The sequence below is a fragment of the Ascaphus truei genome, chromosome 4, assembly GCF_040206685.1.
Source record: "Ascaphus truei isolate aAscTru1 chromosome 4, aAscTru1.hap1, whole genome shotgun sequence".
NCBI classification, from domain to species: Eukaryota; Metazoa; Chordata; class Amphibia; order Anura; family Ascaphidae; genus Ascaphus; species Ascaphus truei.
The window spans coordinates 105,066,020-105,092,521 of NC_134486.1; the positions used below are offsets into that span (position 1 = coordinate 105,066,020).

Here is a 26,502-nt window from a genome sequence, read left to right on the forward strand (position 1 = left end):
GGCATCGGTATAATTAATATTAATAGGCTTAAGACAACTTCCATCTAAATGTGTGGTAAAATAGAGAAGGGTACAACTGTGTAACCTGTGTGTCAGGTGAATAGGCTAGAAGCAAAAGCAGGGGTACATGGTAGCCTGATTAAGTATAGCAGATGCGGACAAACAGCCTCTGACCAAGTTAAACACTGAATCAGAGCGTGGTGCATTCACTGCCTCGCACACTGGGAGTGTAACAATGTATACTAGTATTAATAGTCCCTGTCTCTAATAGCTACTGTTGCCATATGAGTAATATACATTGTGAGCGGAGTACAGAGTATACAGTAAATCCTGTTGCTAAATTATCCCTTGTCCTAGCGACACAGCAATCTCACACTGCCTCTGCCTGAGCTACAAATCATTCCCTGGGTTATGACATCATAGCATCATGATGCCCTACGCATTTCTATTGCATAAGTTTGACATAGGACCTAGGAGGTCCAAAAGTCACTATATATATATATATATATATATATATATATATATATAAATTATGTATGTTGTATATTATGCATTTTTTATAAAAATAATAAACGTATTCAAAAGGTGCATATATAAAAAGACTAAATTACATAACGTTACATTTAATTTGTGTTTGCATGTTTTATAAAGAAATAGAACAATTAAGAAAAGTAGTTGGTTGGCCAGCAGTGTTTACCCAACAATGAAGAGAAAGTTATGTGTTGCATTCAAAGAAGCATACAGTATAAAAAGGATAGGCAAGTCATTTGATGAATGGAATACAATCAAAACAAAACCTTTTGAAAACACATGGAAAAATGGTGTCATAGGTATGAATACCCAAGTCCTGGTTTCTTAGTACTATAAATAATAACCAATGTTGATCTTTATCATATATATATATATTTGCATGCAAATGAGCATACAGTAATATTTACAGGTATGTTTGTTTATATAAATGCTTTTTATTGTAAAAAGCTACTCGCTCAAGTGTTCACATGCAGTAATTCACACTCGGAGAGTTAGGCTGTTTACTTCAGTTTCAGCGAGATGGATCCATAGGATGACTTTTCAGCCATCTTTTGACGACTACTTTGCATTTCTTGTTATTTTTCCTACACGTCAAAAAGTTATTGCTCGCTGTTCCCACTTGGCTCTCTTCTTTTTTTCTGGCCTTCCGAAAGGACAGCCCAACGATACTACGATTGAAATGGGATGAGGTAGAACTCAATATTAAGGCTATTGGAGAGTCCTGTTCAGAAAAAATCTCCTTTTAATTGGCCGACAGCCATGCTCACGTGGTGTGCTCGTCTTAAATAAGCGTACGTCATATCCAAAGGACTTTTGTAAGCATTTCCTTAACCTTGTGTGTGCTGGAAACGCAGGCTGCACAATAAGTCGGTCTCCAGACAATGGCTGCCTTCTATCTCTGCCTTGCCAGCCATATACCCAAGCCACCTCCCCCACCTGCCCAGGCAACCCCTGCCTACAGCACTCTGCCACGCAAACTGTAATCGTACGCTCTATTATTATTAAAGCATGATTCACCAAGCTTAGTTTAATGTGCCGTTTACCCAAGTTAATGCCTGCTAATCACAACGCAGTATGAACTAGAACGCAGGGGTGAGCAAACTTTTTATGCCGAGCCCCCCTTTTTATCCATGAAATTTCTCGGGCCCCCCCCTGCCTGATGTAATCAAAATCACATTAAAAAAAAAAACCTTTATTAAACGGTATACAATGTAAATACAAATATGTCTAAGGCCGCGCATATAGTGCCCGCGACGCTAGCGAAAGTTGTATTTCGCTTTGCGGCGGCGGCGTGGGCGACCAGGCCATTGATTGGTTCAGGGGCTGTCACATGAGGCGACAGCCCCTGAAAAATCAAATATTGCCGGCTTCAAAAAATTGCGTCACCATGTCACGCTTACTATAAGCGCACTTTGGTTCACATTAGTTTTTTGCTGCAATAAATATATTTTAATCATTTATTAATAAATAGTAATTTTTAACATAGGTATAGGTGTTCTCTTGTGCGGCTATTAGGGAGCTTTCTTTCTTTTCTTTGCTTATCATTAACCCCATCCCTGCCAGCACCACCTCCGCACTCTTATTGCAGTTTTTGTTCCGTCACCACACATTCACAATTTATTGGTTCCCCATATCTCCATTGGTGTAGTGCAAGGCGCACAACTTGACCTTTTTAGGCCATTATATATATATATATATATATATATATATATATATATATATATATATATATATATATATATATATATATCCACACAAAAAAATCTACTCGCCACCTAGTACCAAACGTGTGCTGCTTGGGCCAATATTTACTCGCCCGGGGGTTAAATCCACTCGCCCGGGGCGAGCAAATGTATAGGTTTGTCGAACACTGTAATATATATATATATATATACACATACATATACATACACATACATACATACACACACACACACACACACACACACACACACACACACATATATATACACACACAAATATACATTGTGTGTATATATATATATATATATATATATATATATATATACATACATACACACACACACACACACACACACACACACACACACACACACACACACACACACACACACACACACACACACACACACACACACACACACACACACACACCTGGTGGGAGGGGGGAGGGAGTAACTAAGCCTGCTCAGGTCCCCCCATGTGCTGCTGAAAACAGACGGGTAACAGACAGGAGAAGGAGGGCTTGTCTGTGTGCAGGGAAGGCCCCGCAGCAAGGCCCCGCCCCCTCTGCAGGCAGACAGAGCAGGGAACTGGAAGCAGCCTCAGCACAGAGCTTCTGGCCGCCCGTGCACAGCTCTGCCCGCCCCCAGGTTTCCCCGCACGCAGCCTGTGCCCCCCCTACATAATCTTGCGCCCCCCAGTTTGCGCACCGCTGAACTAGAGCATCTGGATGGGAGGAACGCCAGAGTTAGGTTTGACTTAATAAAACGTTTTTACGGCTATTTTCTCATTGAGGACATTAGGTGGACTTGCTGCTACACATCTTACAACATATGCCGACGGCTTTTGTGATACTCACTTTGTTCTCTTGGTGCTATTTGTTCATTAATATATGCGGAGATTTATTATGGTCTTCTATATCTGTGCTACTACTTTTATTTAGTATTTTGGTCACACGCAAGAGTTCCATTATTGTGCTGTTTTTCTTTCCATTCATTGCTATTTAGCATCCTTTGTATTGTCTCTGGATATTATCAGTGCTTTATTTCTCCACATTTTTTGTATTTCACAATCTACATATTTCTTTTCTTCATATTTGGCATTAGGAGTGCATCTTTTCCCCCAGAAAATAAAAGCGATGTAACCCCTTTCTCACGTTATTTCCTATGATTCAACAGAGCTTAGCAAACCTGAGCCTTAAGAGCTGCAGCGGGAGTGACTGACAACCTGCGGCTGGTAATCACAGTGCAGAGCAATAAAACGTGTGGGTGTTTGTATATCTCACATGTGGGTGTTTGTATATCTCACATGTGGGTGTTTGTATATCTCACGCGTGTATGTTTGTATATCTAAGGTGTGTGTGTCTGTATATCTCACGCGTGGGTGTTTGTATATCTCACGCGTGGGTGTTTGTATATCTCACGCGTGGGTGTTTGTATATCTCACGCGTGGGTGTTTGTATATCTCACGCGTGGGTGTTTGTATATCTCACGCGTGGGTGTTTGTATATCTCACGCGTGGGTGTTTGTATATCTCACGCGTGGGTGTTTGTATATCTCACGCGTGGGTGTTTGTATATCTCACGCGTGGGTGTTTGTATATCTCACGCGTGGGTGTTTGTATATCTCACGCGTGGGTGTTTGTATATCTCACGTGTGTGTTTTATTTTCGGTTCAACAGATTGTTTTAATTCCCAAATTATTTGCGGATAACTTATTTCAGAGCCAACTTAATGTAAACGTTTCCTTATTGATCATTCTTGTGTTATTTGTACCAATTCAGAACCGATACTTGGATCTCCCAAATTAATGCTGTTAAGAGTCTAGGCTATTGAGAGATAATAAAAATTAGCCTGTCATGACTGGCAGGTGATTTAAAAATATATTACATTTAATTCCCTAAAATATATAGCAATGAGACCAAATGTCCATTTTGTTGCAGTTAACACAGCATGAAGCAATTATAGACCGCAAGAAAGCTATAGCCTTTAATCCAATATTTAAATGTACTTTAATTTATAATAAAGTTCTAATTCTGCAGTATCTGCAATTGTGGTCCAATAGAAAGGTACCATAGCACCTACTCCCTGACCCCCCTTTGCTACTACATAGTAGAAAGGACCAACACAGTTACAGACCCTTCCTAGCAAAACTGGAGTCAATTATGCATGAGGGGTGAAAAGAAAAAATCCTTTAATTAACCCCGTTCCGAATATGCTTTCAAAATTCTGAGGTCTGCATGAAAAACGAAGCAAAGGCTGCTTGCAGAGTGTTGCAATCCATATCAGTCTTATGCCAATAATGCTGCTAAATAAGCAACTATTAGTCACCAATTTGTACGCCATTAGTGCAAGCCCACTGGGCACCTTTGTTTTTAAACTTCACCACTAGCTCACACTCAGTTTCACATTGATATTCATAGCTGCCAATTCGGCCACGAAATAGCGGAACACGTAAGGCACAGACACGGTGTCGATGGTATCCGTACGATTGCAGACAGTGCAGTGGTGTTTCCGGTTGCGCATGGCTGACCAGGAGGGCGGGGGCTTCTCCAGAAAAGGAGAGAGTAGGCTGCCGCATTCCATGCACACGTACGCCTCCGACCTATCGGAGCAGTTGAAGAGTCGGTCGTGCAGCAGGAAAGAGGTGCCGTGGGCCAGCAGGGCATCCCGCTCCATCTCCCCGAAACGTATGCCTCCTTGGATGTTTCTGCCACCCACTGGCTGGTTGGTCACCTTATCCCTGGCTCCTGTTGTCCTGACCTGGAACTTGTCCGAGACCATGTGGCGCAGGCGCTGGTAGTAGACCACGCCGATGAAAATGTCCGCCTCCAATTCCAGCCCGCTGATGCCACTGTAAAGCTTCTCCGTGCCGTAGAAGTTGTAGCCGCCTGCCTTAAGCATCTCGCCAAAGTATTCCAGGGCGGAGTTCTCTTCAGAGAAGGTAAAGGGGGTGGCATCGTGGCACAGGCCATGCAGCGCTGCCGATTTGCCAGCCATGCTCTCGATCAGCATCCCGATTGTCATCCTAGACGGGAAGCCGTGGGGATTGAAGAGAATGTCCGGCATCATCCCACTTTCTGTGAAAGGCATGTCCTCAGCAGGCCAGAGTCTACTCAGAATGCCCTTCTGCCCGTGCCGGCTGGCAAATTTATCACCAATGGTTGGATTACGGGGGATTCTCATGGTGATGCAGATGGACTTAAACTTTCCGATGCCAAGATCATTGCTGCACAGTTTGATGTTATCAACCACACAGTTTTCTTTACTCCTGAAATGCATAACATGGCACGTGTTGATAGTCAGCAAAGCTAAAAGGACAGATCAGTTACATAGTAGAGGAGGTTGGGAAAAAAAAGGGCCTATATTTATCAAGTTCAACCTATGCAAAAGTTAGACAACAGACACCTAACCCAGTGGAGCGCAAACTGGGGGGCCAAGATTATTCAAGGGGTGTTCGGTGGTTGCAGTGGCCCTGCGCTCTTCCCCCAAGGCATTTCAATTAATGCCGGGGGATCGCGTGAGGCCCCTGTAACTTCACTTGCCTTCTCTTCTAGCGTCACCATGGCAACACGGCGTCAAATGGCATGGCAACGTGACGTCATGTGACCCCGCAACGTCATTTGACGCCGGAGCAGGGAGGGAAGCAGGAGGGGGAGGGCGCAAGCAAGAAAGATTGTGCAGCGCTGACAACCTATATTTGTATTTATAATATTTTGATCCGGAGGAAGTCACTGTAAAGTGACCTTAATTACCATTTGATATATTTATGTATGGGCAAGACAAAAAAAAAATATATAGCCGTCTCAAAAGATCATCTACTGTGAGATTTTAAAGAATTGGCCTGCAAACTTCAAGAACAAAAAATATCTGCAAGTATAAGAGGAGGTTAGTGGTTAGTGTTATTTAACAGCACAAGGAGAGTATTCCTGGGAAAGCCCTGAAATGCATACTTACTTGTAAAATATGACAAAGTTCTCTCCAGTGTTGAGGTTCAGATAACCATAGTATGGGTCTCCAAACTGTAGCACAGAGCCAACAGGAGGTAGGCCATCAACATCCAGTTTCCCCTTGACCCTTTCATCTTCCGCTTTGACCCCAAACACCAAGTTGTCTTCTCCTTCTTTAATTTTTTTAGTCAGGTCTATGAAATCTGTCTTGTAAACACTTCCGTGAGCAAAACCTCTCTCCCATGAGGACTTGTTTAATATCTGAAAAACACAATTGTCATGGTCTTAAATCTGCACGACGATTATGAAACATGTGGCCATTTGTAGTTCTACACCAGTGATTCCCAACCAGAGTTCCGTGGAACCCTGGGGCTCCTTGAAGCAGTCTCAGGGGTTCCTCTATGGACCACAGACCTCCCCCACACCCTGGGGGTGGGGTTTTTTGGTATGTATTTTGTAGGGTGGATTGAGAGAGAGTGGGGTAATTGACAGAAGGTAGGGACCAGTGAGAGGAGAGAGGTGGGCAGAAGGGAGCGAGTGAGGAAAAGAGGGAGTAAGATTGAGATGCAAGGGATAAATACATGCAAGGCAGGAGGGGGAAGAGTGAGTGAGACAGAGAGGAGAGAAATACATGGGTAGAGGGTGGGAAATAGGAGGTGGCTCGTGAGGTGTGAAATGTTGTGACTGATCCCTGTCGAACCTAATATGTGTCAGCCAGATAGGGGTTCCCCGAGATTTTTCAAAATACTTCAAGGGTTCCTCCAAACAAAAAAGGTTGGAAATCACTGTTCTACACTGTAATATTCATAGGACTTTAGTATTATTTTAAAATTTCCAAAAGTTCAAAAGACAGGAACACCACTCGCAGTAACACAATGAAAGTCCAAGAAGATTGGGTGCACGGAAACAAACCGCTAACCACCTCAACGTTAAAAGAAATGTTAAAATTAGAAGGTCACGGCTCAAATTGTTCACGAAGATAGATAAAACATATAGGGGCCTATTCTATAAGCGTTCATGAAAAAAAAAACGCCGGCCAGTTTCATTTGCCAATTTTGTTAACGTTGCTATCACGGTATTCAGAAAGCCTCGATTACCTGTGATAGCAAAATTCCCAAAACTGGCGAGTAGCCGGCGACGTGATGATCGCCTTTCTGAGAAGGCCAAATCCGGCAATTTGCTGTAGCTGCAGAGAGAGCCGCCTCTCCCTGCGCAAATCTCGCCAGCGATCGATGCGTTTTAATATTAATACTAGTGTACGTGAGCAGGGGGTCTCCGGAGCAGAACCACATTGATTTCAGGTCTAAGGATCCCCTGCTTCCCGAGATACTGGCACCCCATAACGGGGCCTGTATCTCCTATGCATTTTATTCCCATGGTCACATGACGCGAGACATTTAAATGCATAGGAGATACGAGCACTGCTAACGTCAAGGTATGAAATACATTTCAAGTTTGCAAGCCAGGTAGTTCCTCCATTACAACTAAAAAGTGAAGCAGGGGGAAGTCAGCTTGGAGGACAAGGTAAAAAATGATTTGATCAGAAGTTATGACTTGGCATGGTGGGCAAACTGAGCATACTTTAGCCAAATTATATAAGTAAAACCTAAAATTAAATTAAGTATTAGAAAGAATTACAGATGGGGAGGCTTTTATGCAGCATGTTATGAGTAATTAGAAAAGGCTACTAATGATGAACTGTTGAGTTTTAGGGAGTTTGGGTGTCTGTTGATGTTGTGTCTTTGGCTTTTTTGGACACAGCATTCCCAATAAAAAATAAATAAATTATAAATACATCCATCCATAACACATGGAACAGGACATTAAAAACTCCTGAGCCCTTTTATTTACGTAGAATTTTCTGTCCCAAATATAGGAAGACGGCCAAAATAAAATGCGGACAGATAAGGGTTTAGCTGTGTAACAATTTGCCGTGGAAATATGTCGATTGGAAGGAGGGGAATGTTTTTGTAATGCACACAAGCTTACCATAGCATCCTCCATATCGTAACCAGTGTACGAGATGACTGCTACAATTGCATTTGTGCCAACAGGATAGTTGTCCATCTCATAATAATCATACATGGAAGGACGAACTAATGGACTCTGGGGAGTTTGCAGGCGGTAAAGTTTGTTATCTGAACGGTCCTGATAAGTCATAAGTGGAAAGCCCATCGTTTGCTTACCTGGGGGAAAAAAATTGGACAAAATACACATTGAAGAGACATTTTATAGTAGCTCAATTTGTACTAGATTATGATCTTTTATATCTGTCATTGAACAGGTATGGCGGCAGTATCTAATGTTCATGTTGGAAAGTAGGAGTGGCCCTGAGGTAATGGTTTGCTAAACAGCAGTGCTAGCCACTTGTAACCTTGGTCAATTTATTTTGCCATTGTAGTGCCAGGGGCTCTAAATATTCGAAGCAGTCCATGAACAGGAAGACATTGTGTGCTAAAATGTTGTGTACAGCAAAAGTGCTACATGGTGTGTGCTACATGAACATTTATTCCGCTTACCGTACTCCACTAATGGCAGTGGGTGCTAATTGGATAAGCTCCTCCCTCAGATAAGGTAGGACAGGAAACTTCTGCAGGGACTTGGTATATAGCCAGGACACCGGCCATAAGTGGTGCTTTTCCATAAAACACCTTCTGATGCCAGAAGACACCTCATGGCCCATTCACTTGAATAAACTGTAAGGGGTCTTCTGGCAGCGGAGGATGTCTTATCGAAAAGCACCGCTTTGTAAATATGGGCCACTGTGTTTTGTTTGATTTAATGCAAGACATTTTCTAATTGTACATTAACAAAGAAACAACTAAAAAATAAATCACAAAGATGAATGGCTATACCCATCTGGCACTGGTACATATTCCTGGGGCTCTGGTTGTGGTCAGAGAAAGGAATGAAGTTCGCTACCACACTCATCATACTGTGAGGGAAAAGCTCTTGGTGAGTAGCTACTCCAGGTACAATGTCAGCCTCATAGATCGCCACGTTCAAGAAGACCTGGAATAGGGCAAGGCAGGAGACAGAAAATATATATATATTTTTTTTAGATGTCTTGATAACATTCTTATTTTAAAACAAGCGTCCACACGGAAGGTTATTTGCCGATTTATTTTTCCATCACGGCCCCATAATTAAATGATTGAATCCCGTAAAAAAAAATTTTTTTTTATATATAATTATATATATAATTTTATGCAGTATAAATATATATATATATAATATTTAATGCAGTAGTAGAACAAAGAAAAATCTGGAGGATAACAATGCAGCACACGGGTCAGGAAGAGGTAGGGGTGCTGTCACAGCTCTGCTCGACGGCCGTTTCGCTTGAAAAGGCTTCTTCCATGAACTGCATTGTTATCCTCCAGGTTTTTCTTTGTTCTACTACTGATGCCCGAGCAAGGGACGCTGGTCTGTATTGGGATTCCCCTACTGCCCTGCTTATTCTTCATCTGCAGTGTGCTTTGCCCCTGGGTTGCTATATCCTGACCCCTGCTTATCTGCAGTATTATCTCACCATTGAGGACTAATCTTGAGTGCTACCAGTGCACTATTTGGACTCCTTCCCTTGGCTGTTCAATCCATAGGTGCAGCACCCAGCTGGCATCAGTTTTTTATCTCATTTGTAGCATCTTGCAGGGTCATTTGTACATATATCTGAGTGGCTTTGTTTACATTATTTAGGATCTTTTTCCTAGCCAGTTAGGTATTCATGCTGTGTGTTTTATCATGCTTATTATTATACCCAATAACCGTGCCTTTCATGTTTATGTTACTTCATGCAATATTCTGAGTATATTTCTCATCCTTGCTGCTTGACTAGCAGGCATTTGAGGTATTACTATCCTTCATGTGGTCTGGTTTGTTCAACACCTTTTTTAGATCGGCCGATCTTAGTTTCATTACCGGGGGAATTATTCTTTCCCCTGGTTTTGGTATGCCATACTTGAACCTTTATGTATTGGTTTTCAACAGACTTTCATGTGTTTTGGTGCATAATCCATGTGACTTGGTGCTATATTTATAACCGCATTTACGCACAGCAATTTATTATGTGGTAGTTGTTTGGGTCTGTCTTGTGTGTTTTTTTATTTCTCATTGCTAATAAAGTACATTTTTCCATTTTTCATTAGATATTGTTTGAGTGCACCTTTTTGACCCTTCTTTTTTCTTTTTATGTTTCATATATATATACATATATATATATATATATACATATATATACTGAGTTAAGTTATGGTGAGTAAAAAAAGTGACAAAAACCCTCCACAGGAAAGCAAATATGCAAATATAGCTGTATGCTCATCTGCATGTCTTAGGCAGGTCTGCAACCCCGCCTTTCCCCATTATCACCCAGCATACAGCACTTCCACTGCAGCAAGGGATTCTGGGAAATGACATGCAAATGAGCACACAGTGTCACTTTTTGCCTCAATAACCATTTTTAACATGGTTCCCTATAGGCTTAAGCTTGCTGCATGGTCACAGCTTTGAGCACAGCCAGGGTTAAGGTGCATACCCAGAAAACCACCCACAGACAGCTGTTTCGGCCTTGATGGGTCTCATCAGTGTGGGGTTGATTTTACTGGGAATGCAAGAGAGGCTATGGGATAGGCTAAACCATAATACTGCTTTCCTGTGGAGGGTTTTTGTCACTTTTTTTACTCACCATAACTTAACTCAGCATTATGGTTTAGCCTATCCCATAGCCTCTCTTGCATTCCCAGTAAAATCAACCCCACACTGATGAGACCCATCAAGGTCGAAACAGCTGTCTGTGGGTGGTTTTCTGGGTATGCACCTTAACCCTGGCTGTGCTCAAAGCTGTGACCATGCAGCAAGCTTAAGCCTATAGGGAACCATGTTAAAAATGGTTATTGAGGCAAAAAGTGACACTGTGTGCTCATTTGCATGTCATTTCCCAGAATCCCTTGCTGCAGTGGAAGTGCTGTATGCTGGGTGATAATGGGGAAAGGCGGGGTTGCAGACCTGCCTAAGACATGCAGATGAGCATACAGCTATATTTGCATACATATATATATATATATATAATATATATATATATATAAATTTTACAACTATCGAGTACATTATTGCTACCCTTTATATACCCCTGTTGCAACTGCCTTTTCTTTAGGGTATCCCTCTACGGAATGGTGTGAAAGGGCCCTACGTCTAGAAGCATATTTGCTACTGAAAATAATACATATGTACGTTACATTTTAAATTATTTGTTTTTAAACACTGCACTCCTTTGCAATTTGTTGCTGGTCCCTCTGTTAACAAATGGGATAAACAGAATCCTGCTCAATTAGGAATTATTATTTAGCATGCATTTATTTAAAAACACTTGCACATTGAATGGTTTCGGAAAAAAAAAAAAAAAGACACTGAATATCTTAATGTGCAAATCATTCACCATCACAGCAGCGCTGTGTACAATCCATGAAGCATTCTGGCAGATGGGCTATAACCTGGCAGGGATCACATGGGAGGGACGCGATCACTTGGGGGGATAGTCATTTAAATGCCTGGCAAAAACACTGGTTACTTCACCAATATCTAGAAAACCAGGGGGTCCGGCCCCAAGAGCTAAAAATAGCATCGTTTTGCTAGATCATTTAATATCACACATTAAATAAGTTATGGTGGGTGAAAAAAAAGTCCCAAAAACCCTCCACCGTACAGTGTGCAGTAAATAAAAATACCACTTGTGGAGCATGCATGTCTCAGACAGGTCAGCAACCCTGTGTTTCCCCATGATCTCTTAGCATACAGTGCTTCCACTGCAGCCAGGGATTCTGGGTAATGACATGCAAATGAGCACACTTGTCACCTTTTACTTGTCCATTTTAACATGGATGAAACGTCCTTATGCAGATGGTGAAAGAGAAATCAAATTGATGGGGAAAGGAAGAGGGAAATTGATATATACCATTATATGTGCCACCAAGCCGCTTTACTATACCGTTACTCCCCAAAACCACTTTCCATGCCATTTGCGAATAAAAATGAAGCTCAAACTACTCAATATGTTGCAAAGCACCAGGATATATTAATAACAGTGTAGATGGTGCATTTAATGTTTTGCATTAGTGCACACATGTGTGGAGCTTGATATGTAGGCACCACGGCTCCTAATGTTCACATACCATCATGTGGATCTTATTAATGCATATCTAACTTCTCAGGACAAGGGACTGATAATATCCACTTATGTGCCACACGTACCTGTTCCAAAGTGCCAATCAGCTCTTCTTTCCCCAAGGCCAAGTTCCTGACGGGGCGTATCATCCTGCAGGGTGTGGTGAAAACAAAAAGCCCAGGATACAGACTTGCCTTCCCAGTCATTGGAATGAGGACTATCTCCATCCAGGGCGGGACTTGCTTAGCTTGCGTTACCTATGTTATCACAAAATCATATAATAGGGGTTAAGACATCACAGCCAGGGCTTAAATGTTCATTTCATTTTGCTCTACAGTCTTGCAGGTGGAGATTCTCATTGGTCAACTTAAAGGTGGACTCTACAGAGCTGTATTTTGAACATGAACTTTAGGCACCTACCAAGTCTTCTTCCAACATGCTCGGAGAGAAGAAGAGACTAGCAAAATATCGACAACTCATGTACAGATTATCTTCCTGAGGAAGGGTCAATAACTACATAGAATTGAATGAGCTGATCTTTTCATATGATGATTTAAAATGTATAAAAACTATAGGCTCTAGTTAATTGATTCATTTTAACTTGCCATAAGATGATTTATGGCAGTACCACCTATATGCATATACACATATATACGCCCTATGGAGGATGGAAAGCTGGTCTTCAAAAATTTGCTCCGACTTACCTGAAAATATAATTGGATAATATTATTGTTAATAAGGCAGACATTAGACTGTCATTTTTATTTGTGTTTTGCTTATAACTTTCCATTTACTTTTTTCTTCACCCTGGACCAATCTGGCTACACTGCATGTCGTCGTCACAGGACCGAGCCGGACATGGTCAAGGCACTTTGTGTAGAAGTAGAATTTGCTCTCCACTTCCACAGACAATCCCATAATAGCAATGGCATTTTTTTAAATATCTTTAAATCACGTAGTAACAGATATAAACAGCAATAACAAGAATGTTAATATTATCTAACAGAGCATGGTAAGCTGGTGCATTAAATGTAGATCTAAAAGAAAAATGGACTTGTGCTCACTTGCTCTCATCAGAACACAGAAAAAAGACGAAACATCACCTTAAAATTTCGAAGAGCTTTCACAAGATTAGGAGCCAATTCTCTCTCTACCCAGCCAACCATAGCACCATCCAACACCACCGGGTAGCAGTCTACGTAGGATTTCCCTGGAGTTCCATCAAATGGGGTGATACCTGCAGCAGGCAACAGAAAACAGGTTAGAGATGCAGTGTAATCGTGAAGTGTAAAAGCACTTTATATTGGGTGAGTTAACCAACTGCGGCTTTTTGGTAAATGCATCATTCATTTATTCTAGGGAAACAGACATAGAACAATGGCTAAAGCACTGCTCTCCCACTGTTCAAGTACTAAAAGAAAAGAAAAAGGAAGCTGTCTGAGGCATGGTTTAATTGTGCTACTTTTATTTAGAAAAAAGTAAGGTGGTCCGCGGATCACAGCAACTTCAGCAGCCAACGCATGGATGTCTAAAAAAACTTTATTGATCGCTAGCAGCAAACATCAGGCAACCACTCTGACGCGTTTCGTCCAGGGTATGGACTTTTTCAAAAGGCCAAACACAAATGGTGAACAGAGTCACCTAGATCCCTATTAGCATGCACTCATGGTGCACTAATACATAGTACAAGGATATAATATCCACTGATAAATGCAGTAAATCACCTCCTCCCAGAGGGGCTAACAGTAGTGACAGACATGCAGTCTGTTAAAAACAGAAAATAACAAAACTTTAATAAACAATTATGTGCACGCCGAAACAAGTGAAAGTATGTACAAGTGAAAAAATGAAAAAGAGGAATAAAATGATCCAGAGGGATAGTCAAAGGCTCCAGAAAGGAAAGAGACCTCGAATGTGGATGAGTTTAGTTACCAAGCTGCAGTATGTATCTATATAGCGCCTACAGCTGTACTTAGCGCTTTACAAGAGAGACAATACAATACAGGGATTTATATTAAAATAAGAATAGACAATAGGAAAGGAAATCCCTACCCTGGAGAGTTTACAATCTAAGTTGTATAATGGGAAACAAACAGAGACAGCAGGTGAGGGAATAAGTGCAGTATATGCACTGCAAGTTATTCACAAGTGGTATTTATTATACTGCACTGCACACAATCCACTAAACATCTTGAGAGAAATGTATTAGGTAGACTGTTCCCAAAATATTGAAGTTCTCAGTAGTCTACAAATTATTCAAAATGTTCCCAAACCCCCTCATTGACTAAACTTAGTGCAGCATATACTGTCAGAGTACTCAGGACAGCCACCAAAATAGTTTAACAACCTGCAAAAGAAAGTTCTAATGTTTTCCAGCACTCCGAATATGGCTTGTAGAACCCAGCAGTACCTAATGAGCAGAGTAAGAGCAGCAGGGAGGAGTTGGAGGAAGGTTGCGTCACAATCTCACACACCGCTGTCATGTGATTCATGAGACCGCAGGGCTCGCCGTCCGGTGTGTGCACGGGGCACAGGAAACCCCAGGACTCTGGCAGGAGGCGACGTACCATGGTGGTTCTCATCTTGGCGAATGCAGCACCTCTATGCACACAGCGGAAGTGGGAGAGATACCGGATGAAGTTCAGTTTGTCTGCAACTACGACCAGGCCAGAATCCTGCAGCATGCCCAGGCCTGGTAGGGATTAAAAAAAAAAAATCAATCAATTTAGGTTACCGTAAAAATAAATACACAATTATTTACCTTCGCCATGAAAATAACTATTTCATTTAGCGCTTTTCTGGACTCAACACGCTACACAGTTATAGTATAGTGCGCGGTAAGCACCAACGCTAACACCACCCTAACCCCTGTCACTAGTTTTAAATACCTGGGCTTATGGTTTGACTCCCACTTAACATTCGGGATGCACATTGATACCCTGACAACCAAGACCTATGCCAAACTAGGGGTACTTTACAGGAACAAATCCTCCCTAAGTCTCCTGGTCAGAAAGCGTATCGCACAGCAGATGCTAATGCCAATTATTGACTATGGAGATATAGTATATGGCACTGCACCTCAAACCCACCGTAGTAAACTTGACACCCTCTACAATTCAATTTGTCGTTTTGTTCTCCAATGCAACTACAATACACATCACTGCGAAATGCTCAAAGAACTATATTGGTCATCACTAGAGTCTAGGCGCAAAGTTCATCTTTCCTGTCTTGCCTTTAAATTCTTTATGGGCAAGCTACCCAGCTATTTGAACAAGCTCCTCACCCCTACCACATGCAGCACTTATCATCTGAGATCAGACTCCAAAAGACTGTTCATGGTCCCACGGCTCAACAAAGTATCCGGCCGCTCCTCCTTCTCTTACCGTGCACCCCAAAACTGTAACAACCTACCAGAGACTCTCACATTCACCACCAGTTTAAGTTCTTTCAAATCTAAGGCTGTCTCACATTTTAATCTGGTCTGTAACTGTTTCATTCGCCCATAATATATATTTTCTTTAACTGTGCATGCAATGTCTTGTATATAATGTACAGTATACCCTGTTCATTTATATAACTGTATTTGTAACCATGTATTATTTGTCCTAACTCTGTTCCCAGGACATACTTGAAAACGAGAGGTAACTCTCAATGTATTACTTCCTGGTAAAATATTTTATAAATAAATAAATTGTACACAGCATTTTTATAGTCACCGCCCTTGCTTAAATGAGCTTAAAATGTATGTTTTGGTGCCTGACGCACAATGACTTGCAGTCACAAAGAGCCGGCACCGGGATTTCAACCAGGCTCTCCTGCTTCAATCTCGGTGCTACCGTTTATAGTCAGTGTCTTTATTCACCGAGACACTCCTTCAGCCATGCAGACTCTTCTGAGGTGCATTGCGTGCAAGCTACCTGTTTATATTTTAAAAAGTACCAAATACCGGTACTTCATTGTCCTTAAAAAAAAGGGACTACCCCACGTTCCTCAAACAAATGCAATAATTTGATCTGTATATATCTGTGTGTGTGTCATATATAAATAGATGATACCGTTCTGTGGCTAACGAAATGCTTTTATTTGTGCGAGCTTTCGAGATACACTGATCTCTTCTTCCGGCGAGGTTACAATGAATAAAGCAAAAGGTATACTTAAAAACAGTGTCTCTAGGAATGTTATCTGTGCTGTTCCTTCCCCCGGTGTGGATGTGTTTTATGGCTAGAGGTGTCAAAAGGTTACTGAAAGCAAGTGAAGAAAGAGTGTGTATGTGTATCAGTGTGAATAAAAATGAATGGAGAGCCCACAGTATATACAGTGCTTTACACAAGGTGTGTGTGGAGTGGTAGTGGATATAAATGGTGTGGGTGGGTGTGGAAATGTGAGAGTTTGTAGCACAACTAAAAGTGTGTGTGGATACTTAGTGGTCCCTATTGGTGTATAGGGATGGAAAAACAAGGAGTATTAGTATGTGTGAGAGACAGCTGTGTGTGCATACATATAGCACAGTATGTACAGACATGGCCTTTAGCGCTCATGGGACGAGAGTTCACTAGTGTCAGTAATGACTCATAAAATTTCGATCTCTGTTTAGGCCACTGCTAAGTGTCCAGAACAGTTGCATAAATTTGTATTCATGCAACCGTCTCTCTTTCGGGGTTTTAAGATTACCTTTGAGTATGGCAACCCTCAGATCGTTCATCTTATGGCCAGAGTCATATATATACTGATACCTCTACGTGTGTGTGTGTGTGTGTGTGTGTGTGTGTGTGTGTGTGTGTGTGTATAGTGTGTGTGTATATATATATATATATATATATATATATATATATATATATATTGAAAGGGATGCGTGCCAATAAAGTGTTTCATAGTCATCTTGCCCACTTCTACCTGTCACGAGTCGGGGAAAGAGGGGTGGGTACTTTGTAGGAGCCAGTGACTGGGGAAGTGGTGGCAGGATCTGCTCAACATACGCTGCCATGACATGAAACATTGTAACTCAAGGAAAATATCAAACCACCTTTCATCGTTTCAAGTTCAACGGAATTAATTTAAAAAGTCTTGGTCACGTGGGTGGGATGATCTTATTTCCTGTGGAACTCACCCGTTTTGGAGCGCAGGTTGCCAGTGGCCATTAGATATTCACAAGGTTTAGTGAGATCTGCTGTGGAACCCAATATTTTCATGATGGATTCTGTATTCAGGACAAGTGTCTTTTTCTGGGATTTCTTGTCAAGGTTTATCTTGGTTGAGAAGAGCCAAGCTTCCATCTTCTCCTACAGGAGAGAAAAAAAATACACACGGTCAGTCAAAAAAAAGATAGAGCAAAAAAAAAAAAAAAAAAAACCTGAAAAATAGCCCAAATAGGCTAGACTAACCTTTAAGAACATTAGGAAGAGCTGTCCTGGGGTTAGGACTTCCTGATTCATTAAGCTGTCAGGATTCTCCTCCATACATTCTTCCTTGGCAAAAGTAAATAGCTTCCTCGTCATGAAACAAAGCATGTAGAACTTCTCAGTGTTGCTTTTAAGGTGTATGCAGATGCACTGACTGCAAAGAGGGCGAGGGGGAAAAAATGGCAACAATGATTACCATTTAATTTACGAAAAACAATAATGTAAGATCACCGATTCCTTGCAGGTTTGTTAGAATAATCAAATTCTATATAAAGTATGTGCCGCAAACAGCCCATTCGGCACATATAGAATCAGCCCCGTAATGTGAAAACAATACAAAAAGTGGTTCTATGCTTGGGCGTTCCTCAGCTAAACTGGTGAAGCTGCTGCGATAACACAGCTATACTGAACACGTTGGTTTACTAGCAACTGTAAGATTGCTCAAGTGTCTCTCTCTAAAATTCTCCAAGAAAGACAAAAAGGGTCCTTAAAATCGAAGAACTTTAGATGCTATTTTAGAGTCCCCGAGCCAGGTCATATTTTTGGAGCCAATATTCCACTCTATTCCCATAAATGCTGGTTTGCCAGGCCCGGCATACCTGCGACAAAAAGTTTCTAGATCGTGTGGCTCAGTCCTGGCATGGGATATGAATTTCCTGTTTCGAAGAACAGAACTACAAAATCCAGAACCCTGATTAAGCAGGTCCACTAACGTGCAATTCGTTGACATATACCATTTAAAATGTCATGGTTGAGTACCAGTGTGCTAAAGCCGTATGATGCAGTGGAAGTCACGTGTTAGTTAGCGGGCTCCAACTCCTTTATTAACCCCAAGGATAACATGGACATTCGGTTTCTATGGGATGTGTATGTGTATAAGTCTGTTCAGTAAAGCACGTGTACAGCTCTTTAAAGAACAGACATTCAAATTCAGGTGATAAGAGAAAATAATCTGCTCCTTGAACAGAAAATAAAAGGGGCTGCACACTAATTATCAACAGCCACTATGGCGATGCGTTATTTTCCCACTGCTTTTAGAGCTGGTAAAGTAGAATTAAGGTGTCCAGATGCATCGAGAGCCCGATGGGCAGTGAACAGCAATACGTACTTTATTAGGAACTCTGCTGCTTGCTCATCTGAATACCAGTCGGGAAGGTAAAACTTGACGCGGAAACGCTCCCCCAGATACTTGAGGACCTGTTTTTGGCTGTGGCACTCCTCCTCCATCACTACCCTCAACATTTGGGTGACACAGTCCCTATAGAAGGAATTGTCTTCTTTGCCTTTGATCAACTCCGTGAAAATTTGATAATCTGAGAAGTCAACTAAAGCCTGAAAAAGAAGAAGAAACACAAATGATAAAGCTGCAGCCCCTCCAGAAAAAAAACCCTTTACCTTCCTCCCCTGAACCTCCCGTAAAAAGGCAGCTTGGGTAAATCCCATACTAACTTTTTGCTGTTGTTGCTTTTTTGCCCACATTATGCTTTTGATATACTTCAATAAACAATTATGTTTTTATAATACTGAGCAGTTGAAGAAATTGGAGTTGTGCACTGGCTGTTTGCACACTACAGTTGTCTTGTATAAAATCTCAGCCTGTCCCTTTGCATTCAACTTCTGTGTACTGCCTTCTCCAAGTGTGAATGCACTAATTCAGTAGTTTAAAACCGTGTTTTTGCATGACACTCTTAATTGATTTTTTTTAAATACAGTACAGGTGACACTATTATTCAACACCAGTTTCTATGACAGCTATTTTATATATGTTGTAGTTTTACTTTAAACGTTCCAACTTTTTATACAAATTCGTGTGTGTTTGACTGTGTGTGTGTGTGTATATATATTTATTACGAACTACTGCCCTAAACTACCAGTATAAGCGAATATGCACAGGCTTGCAATATCAGCAGCAGATCATTCTGTGTGTATGCGAGTTCCTTTAAACGTAAGTATTCAAAATCTGTTTATACTAGTATGTCTGTATCTAGACTTGAATAGCAGTTTTCGGATGATCACATTGACCTGGCTGGGATTGAATGCAAGGCCCTTTGTGTATCCGTGCATTTATCAATGAGCTAATGTGAGTGTACTTTGTGTATCAGTGTGTTAGCGACTTTGTGCAGTGGGATTAGAAGACGTCCGGTTCTGGCACTAGGCGGGGGGGCGGGGGGGAAGGAGGTTATTGCTCTACAATGCATTGCTAGCAGGGAAGAGGTTAAAATCCATGCTAAAAATATTTGTCCTTGCTGATATAATTCACCGAGGGGGTCAAACTCGACTCCTCTCTCACATTCAGAACTTTTCTAAAACTTAACGCTTTTTCCTCCGCAATATAACAAAGATACGCCCGTTTCTCTGTTGCTCGACTGCTAAAACTCTTACTCAGGCCCTCATTCTCTCCCATCTTGCTTACTGTAACCTCCTGCCTCTCACCTGTCTCCCCTACAATCTATCCTAAATGCTGCTGCCAGAAACACTCTACTCTTTCCTAATCTGTCTCCACGTCTCCCCTCCTGAAATCCCTCTCCTGGCTTCCGATCAAATCCCACATCTCACACTCCATTCTTCTCCTCACTTTTAAAGTTTTACACTCTTCTGCCCCGCCTTACATCTCAGCCCTAATTTATCGCTATGCACCATCCCAACTCTTGCGTTCTTCTCAAAGATGTCTTCTTTCTACCCCCTTTGTATCTAAAGCCCTCTCCCACCTTAAACCTTTTTCACTGACTGCCCCACACCGCTGGAATGCCCTTCCCCTCAATACCCGACTAGCATCCGCTCTATCCACCTTTAAGACCCACCTTAAGACACACTTGCTTAAAGAAGCATATGAATAGCACTGTGGATTATACTGGACACATGATACATAAAGCTTGGCCCCCTGCAGACGCACTTACCAGAATTCCCTCCTACTGTCTCTGTACGTTCTCCCTACCTAACAATTAGATTGTAAGCTCCTCGGAGCAGGGACTCCTCTTCCTTAATGTTACTTTTATGTCTGAAGCACTTATTCCCATGACCTGTTATTTATTTGATTACCACATGTATTACTACTGTGAAGCGCTATGTACATTAATGGCGCTATATAAATAAAGACATACAATACACCGAGATGTCTCTGACATATGAACACAAGTAAGCTGCATATGTCACATATGTTCGTCAGTGCCAGCATTTCAGACAGACCTTCAGTGCGAAACCCAACGGAATGAAGAAGAGTTCTTTCTGATAGATGAAGTTCAACATGACTGAGCCATTTTCCAAATAGTGCAGGTTCATGTTGATGGCTGTATGTTCATCTCTAACACAACGCACGGTGATACCTAGTGTCAAGGAGAGAACACGACACGATCATATTTATATATAGGGTCATTTACAAGTGGAATGTTATTACACAAGACATCTGTTAATGGGATAAAGCTCACTAGTGTGTACAAAGCAATGTAAAACTTCATCATTTGGAATAAATGAAAAATCAAATACTACCTGATTATTTTTGGATCAATTTTTATTTACTGTGTCATTTATTTATTTTTTCAGCCAGGGAAAATATTTCACTGTTACTCTTGGGAAATACTAAAAAAACTTATATTTTTCTATGGCTCGTACAAATGGCCACCACTGTAAATGTTCTATTTACTGCTATAAAACTTGGACTACTCCAATCTTGAGTCACAATAGCATTTTTAACTCCTTTAGGAACATGGGTGGATTCTGATAAGAACAAGGTGTACAAAATACTGTGTAACATTTGTTGTTTACACTTTTGGGACTAAATCTAAAACACTGTTAAAAAAAAAATGAAATAAAACAAAACCCTTGATAATAATCATAATCTCTTTATGATTGGCATGCCAAACCAACAGAGATGGGGAAATGTCAAAAAGACAAATTTAAACATTTAGGTTACTACAGACGTACAAGCTATTGCAACATGAAGCATACACGACCAGACTCAAGTCTTGTTCATCCAAATTGTACACATACACACACATACACACACACACAACCCCACCATATATATTTCTGTCAAAAGGAGTGAAAAACATAAGTATTTGTATAATTTGTCATTTGGATGTAGCACTGGGGCTTTTTCTCTTTTGTTGTATACATTAGGTCAGGGGAGCGCAAACTTTTTGTGCTGCGCCCCCCTGTCACTCTGCCCCCGGCTCTCGCGCCCCCCTGCCTACCTTCATTCGCGTCAGATGACGTCACACGCCCACGCAGCGTCAAGTCACATGGTGCCGCGGCGTCTATTGACGCCGCGTTGCCATGGCGACGCAACACAGACGGCTGAATCCCGGTAAGTAAACAGTTGCAGGGGCCTCACGCGATCCCCCGGCATTTAATTTAAATGCCTGGGGGAAGAGCGCGGGGCCTCTGCAACTGCCCGCGCCCCCCCAGCACAATCTCCCGCCCCCCCTGGGGGTCGCGCCCCCCACTTTGCGCACCGCTGCATTAGGTCACAATCCCTGTAGCACTCCTTTTGACACAAATATATATAGTGTGGTGGGTTTGGGTTCTGAACTCGTAATCGTATTGGTAAACAATTATTTGGAGGTTAGTGACACCTCCTCCCTGGTTTGAAGATCACTCATCCCATCTTTTAAATGGCAGTTCTGGTTGAGCACCTGTGAATGACCAGTCTTAAGACAGTTCACCCTCCATTAGAGGTTAGGAGAGCATTTTGTGGGTGCAGTAGTGTTAGGCTGAGTCCCCGCTGGCGCTGAGCACGCTCATGCTTGAAGAGCGCTCAAAGCATGAGCGCCGGGTGTCATTTCATTTACGCGCGCGGGTGGGACGGGGGCATTGAGCGCGCTGTAAAGTTAGATTTTTTTTGTTTACATAAGCGCTGGTGAGCGGTGTGCCCGCGCATGAGTTGGGACTTACATATATCTATATATGTAAGTAACCATGGCAAGCGCCACCCGCTCAGTGCTAGCAGGGACGCAGCCTTAGAACTTGCAAAAAAGAGGGGATACCTTGGCCAAAAATTTTTACTAAATAACCCTCACTTATGAAAATAAAAACAGATAAGTATTTAACTATGTAATTAGTCATATTGGATGTAGCAGTGAAGAGGGGCTTTATGTCTTGTTTCATCGAATTGTAGAAACATAACCTTAAAAACAACCGTTACATTAAAAAGTAATGAAAACAAAGAGACAGTACCAAATTCCGTGTATCCGGGCCCTCGGCCTTTCCACTTGGGGCGAACCATAGCGACAGGGATATTCCTTCTAGGCATAATTAACATTCTGATAACTTTCTCTATTCCATTTATTATGAAATAACCTCCCATTTCCTTGAAAGAAAACAAAAAATTACAATTGTGTTATTAACTGGAAAGCAGAAATTTATGTTAAATAGTATGCATGGCAGTGTTAACTAATGTAAAGATTTTATTTATAAAAAAATAGATTTTAGATGGACCTGTTAAATTAGTGTGAAATGACTACAAAAAATATATAAAGGTCAGAATGTGTTATAAGGAGCCAAATATTGAAATATAATATATCTTTGCAAAGTGATTTCTACTACATACAGTATATGAAAAATACCTATTTTTTACACAACAAATATAGTGATGCTTTTAAAAATAAAGCCCAAAAAGCTATGTTTTTAACATCAGTCACTACTAAAAAAATAATGCACTCGACGTTACAAAAAAAAATAAAACACTTTGTATTCATCCATAAAACTTAGTGTCAATATAAATTTTACACAACGTGGAGGTGTGGAATGAAAAAAAAAAAAAAAAAGTCCTGTATTGTACCTGTTCCTCCTCATGATGTTCAATAAGTTCTTTTGGAGAAAGATCATACAGGTTGCAAAGTTTAGATTTCACCATAATAGGAATATAACCCAGGGACTGTTTGATGATACCTTTCTGGATACCATTTAAAGACCAGCATACATCAACCTGAAGTAAAATAATACATTAGATGTAATTGTGAATACATTCGATGCTGTCATCTTGGTCACTGCCTTGACATAACCTATTCTGGAGCAACATCTAGGGCAGTGGTTTGCAACTTTTTTTTTTTTTTAGTTAAGGAACCCTACAAATTATATTGTGAAATTCTGCGAAACCCCAACCATCTCTAATAACGTGTCTGAGATCAATGCATTGTAAGTAACCCCAACCCTCTCTAATATCGTGTCTGAGATCAGATGCATTGTAAGGAACCCCAACCCTATCTAATAGCGCATCTGAGATCAATGCATTGTAAGTAACCCCAACCCTATCTAATAGCGCATCTGAGATCAATGCATTGTAAGTAACCCCAACCCTCTCTAATATCGTGTCTGAGATCAGATGCATTGTACGGAACCCCAACCCTCTCTAATATCGTGTCTGAGATCAGATGCATTGTAAGAAACCCCAAAGCTCTCTAAGGCAGGGGTGCGCAAACTGGGGGGCACTCAATTTTCTAGGGAACGCGGCGGTTGCAGAGGCCACACGCTCTTCCCCGCGGCCTTTAATTTAAAGGCCGGGGGATCGCGTGAGGCCTCTGCAACTCCAACTTACCGTGATTCAGATGGCTGTGTTGACACGTCGCCATGGCAATGAGGCAGCAAATGACGCCGCGGGGTCATGGCATCATACATGACGTCACATGACCTAGCGGCATGATTTGACGCCGGGAACAGAGGTAAGGGGGGTGCGAAGCGTAAAAACGAAATTATTTGTCAGCTCAAAATTCTGCCGTGTGGTTGCTCTTCATTGTGTGCGCGCACTATGGCCCGGCCCAATAGAGCTGCTGCATTTTGTTTGCGCACGCACTACAAATCGCGGCCTAATAGTGCGTCTGAGATCAGATGCATTGTAAGGAACCCCAACCCTCTCTAATAGCGCGTCTGAGATCAGATGCATTGTAAGGAACCCCAACCCTCTCTAATAGCGTATCTGCGATCAGATGCATTGTAAATTCTTCTGTATTTGATACAAATTTCAAATGACCTGAAAATGCACAGAACCCTTTAGGGACGCCCCGGGGAACAACACTGATCTATGGACTATAAAAGTACTGAGTGTTCCCAAATAAATTAGAGTACTGTATTCAGATTACATTTCCAGCAATGGGATTAGTGGGAACATGCGTGGTCACCCAAAATGAACTGAACTCCTTCAGTGCCATGTGTTCCAGGAGACTCAGGCAAAAATGTCTCCTCAAAAGCCTCTACAAAACCTTATTTATGAGCTAGTTGGTTACTTACAGTCAGCCTCCCCCGGTAGGTGCTTCTGCGTCCTCTACATTCTGCTGGGTAAATCTTTGGCTCCCTGCAGATGCTACCCTTGGGCACCATCGGAGGACTAATCCCTGCATCCACAATTGCAAATGTTACCCGGTCATTTTTAAAGGCAAACTCCAGTGGTCTCATAGCCTGAAAAACAACCCAAAACACACAACCAAATGACAGTCAAAACACATGGTACAAAACAACAAAGCTGCAGTTGTGCATGAAAAATGGGTAGGCCAGAGGGATCACCTGAAGAGCAAAGTGACCCTCCAAGTCCACACACTGCCCACCCCCAGGTTCTCTGGCTGTTTTGATTGGCTGGGAAGGTCCGATCAGGCAGAATAACACATGTTGCCTAGGGGCAGACGTGCCCTTTATTTTAGCAGGTCCTGGATAGTCAAGTATACGCTTGGGACAGGTCATGCCCACACTGTGCCAGTGCAATGACATGTTTTTAGACTCTGTACCAGTGTAATGCCCTACTAGAAATCCTGAAGAATGACAAGTCCACTAAATGCCCAGGACCTGTGCACTGACATTTCCACCCAGGAAGCTGTGCCCACCCAACAGCATGCTCAGTGGGAACAATGAGCCCATACAGCAACATGCCCACTTTGTGTGCCAGGGGGTGGCCACTAAGGACCCTGGTGCAATCACATGACCACTACAACCCCTGCCCCAGTGCAATGGCATTATCACTTACACTAAAGATCTTATGCATTGCCAAAGAAATGCCTTTTAAGTCTCTGTGCAATTACATTCCCACTTTAGCCACTGTAAACTGTGATATACCATCTGTACATACTGCACTGCGACCTCATCAAAACAGCCTCCAAAAGTTGCAAGAGAGTATCATACCTCCCCCCCCCTCCCAAAACAAAGTCCTTGCTAACCTCCCCAGCACACAGACATGGCTCTCCTCCACGTGTGCCCCTACTTCTCACCTGCACTGCCCGGTTCAGCCCCTCTGACATGGCCTGGTTGAAGGAGTCAGTGTGAGCCCGGGTGAGCTCCTGCAGGGCCGGGTGCTGCCTCTTCCCGGGCCTCCCATAGCCCGGCTGTGTCAGCTTCTTCAGACTGGGCTGAGTGGGCAGGCTCTGCCACTTCTTGGCTGTGTCCATCTTGCAAGGCGGCTCGGGAAGTTACAGGAGCCCCGTGCAGCGCTGCTGTACACAGCACACGTGCTGGAGGAAGGGGAGGGCAGCTCACACATGGCTACAGGATGATCTGCTTCCGCCTGTGCAAGAGCTCCCAGGAGCTGTGCAGTGGCTGCTACTTGCTGTTCATTATTAAATATAACTTTTATTTTAGCTCTTTGTGAAGGTGTTTGAAACCCCTCTCAAAACTCCCTGTGAGCTGGTTTGTAACACTAGTTTGCCAGCACATTAGTGCAGGCAGCTATGTGTGATAGAGCAGGGGTGCTCACCCCCCCCCCCTTTATATTTCCCATATATAAATTAACTGTGTATATGCTACTGTATACATTTTTTTTTAAATGTTGAATTAAGCACTTGG

The 26,502-nt window shown here is 42.1% G+C and overlaps 1 protein-coding gene across 1 annotated transcript; it reads right to left on the reverse strand.

Annotated features, from left to right (window-relative positions):
• Nucleotides 1-4,410: 4,410 nt before the first annotated feature.
• POLR1B (RNA polymerase I subunit B) lies at nucleotides 4,411-26,192 on the reverse strand. The gene is made up of 15 exons (XM_075596343.1): nucleotides 25,932-26,192; nucleotides 24,964-25,131; nucleotides 23,519-23,665; nucleotides 22,915-23,047; nucleotides 20,929-21,065; nucleotides 18,851-19,074; nucleotides 17,725-17,896; nucleotides 17,451-17,622; nucleotides 14,754-15,035; nucleotides 13,447-13,580; nucleotides 12,430-12,600; nucleotides 9,039-9,195; nucleotides 8,173-8,369; nucleotides 6,191-6,444; nucleotides 4,411-5,504 (listed from the first exon to the last, which is right to left on the reverse strand). The coding sequence occupies exons 1-15, from the start codon at nucleotides 26,106-26,108 to the stop codon at nucleotides 4,622-4,624; spliced, it is 3,408 nt and encodes a 1,135-aa protein (XP_075452458.1). The 5' UTR covers nucleotides 26,109-26,192; the 3' UTR covers nucleotides 4,411-4,621.
• Nucleotides 26,193-26,502: the final 310 nt, after the last annotated feature.

What these genes read in the sequence shown, in the direction of transcription:
- POLR1B (XM_075596343.1), bottom strand. Translation starts at nt 26,108, where the DNA reads ATGGACACAGCCAAGAAGTGGCAGAGCCTGCCCACTCAGCCCAGTCTG. An exon ending in TATGTACCAGTGCCAGATGG is followed by an intron (nt 8,370 to 9,038) that starts GTATAGCCATTC and finishes TTTTTCCCCCAG; the next exon opens with GTAAGCAAACGATGGGCTTT. An exon ending in AACTTTGTCATATTTTACAA is followed by an intron (nt 5,505 to 6,190) that starts GTAAGTATGCAT and finishes TATGCATTTCAG; the next exon opens with GAGTAAAGAAAACTGTGTGG.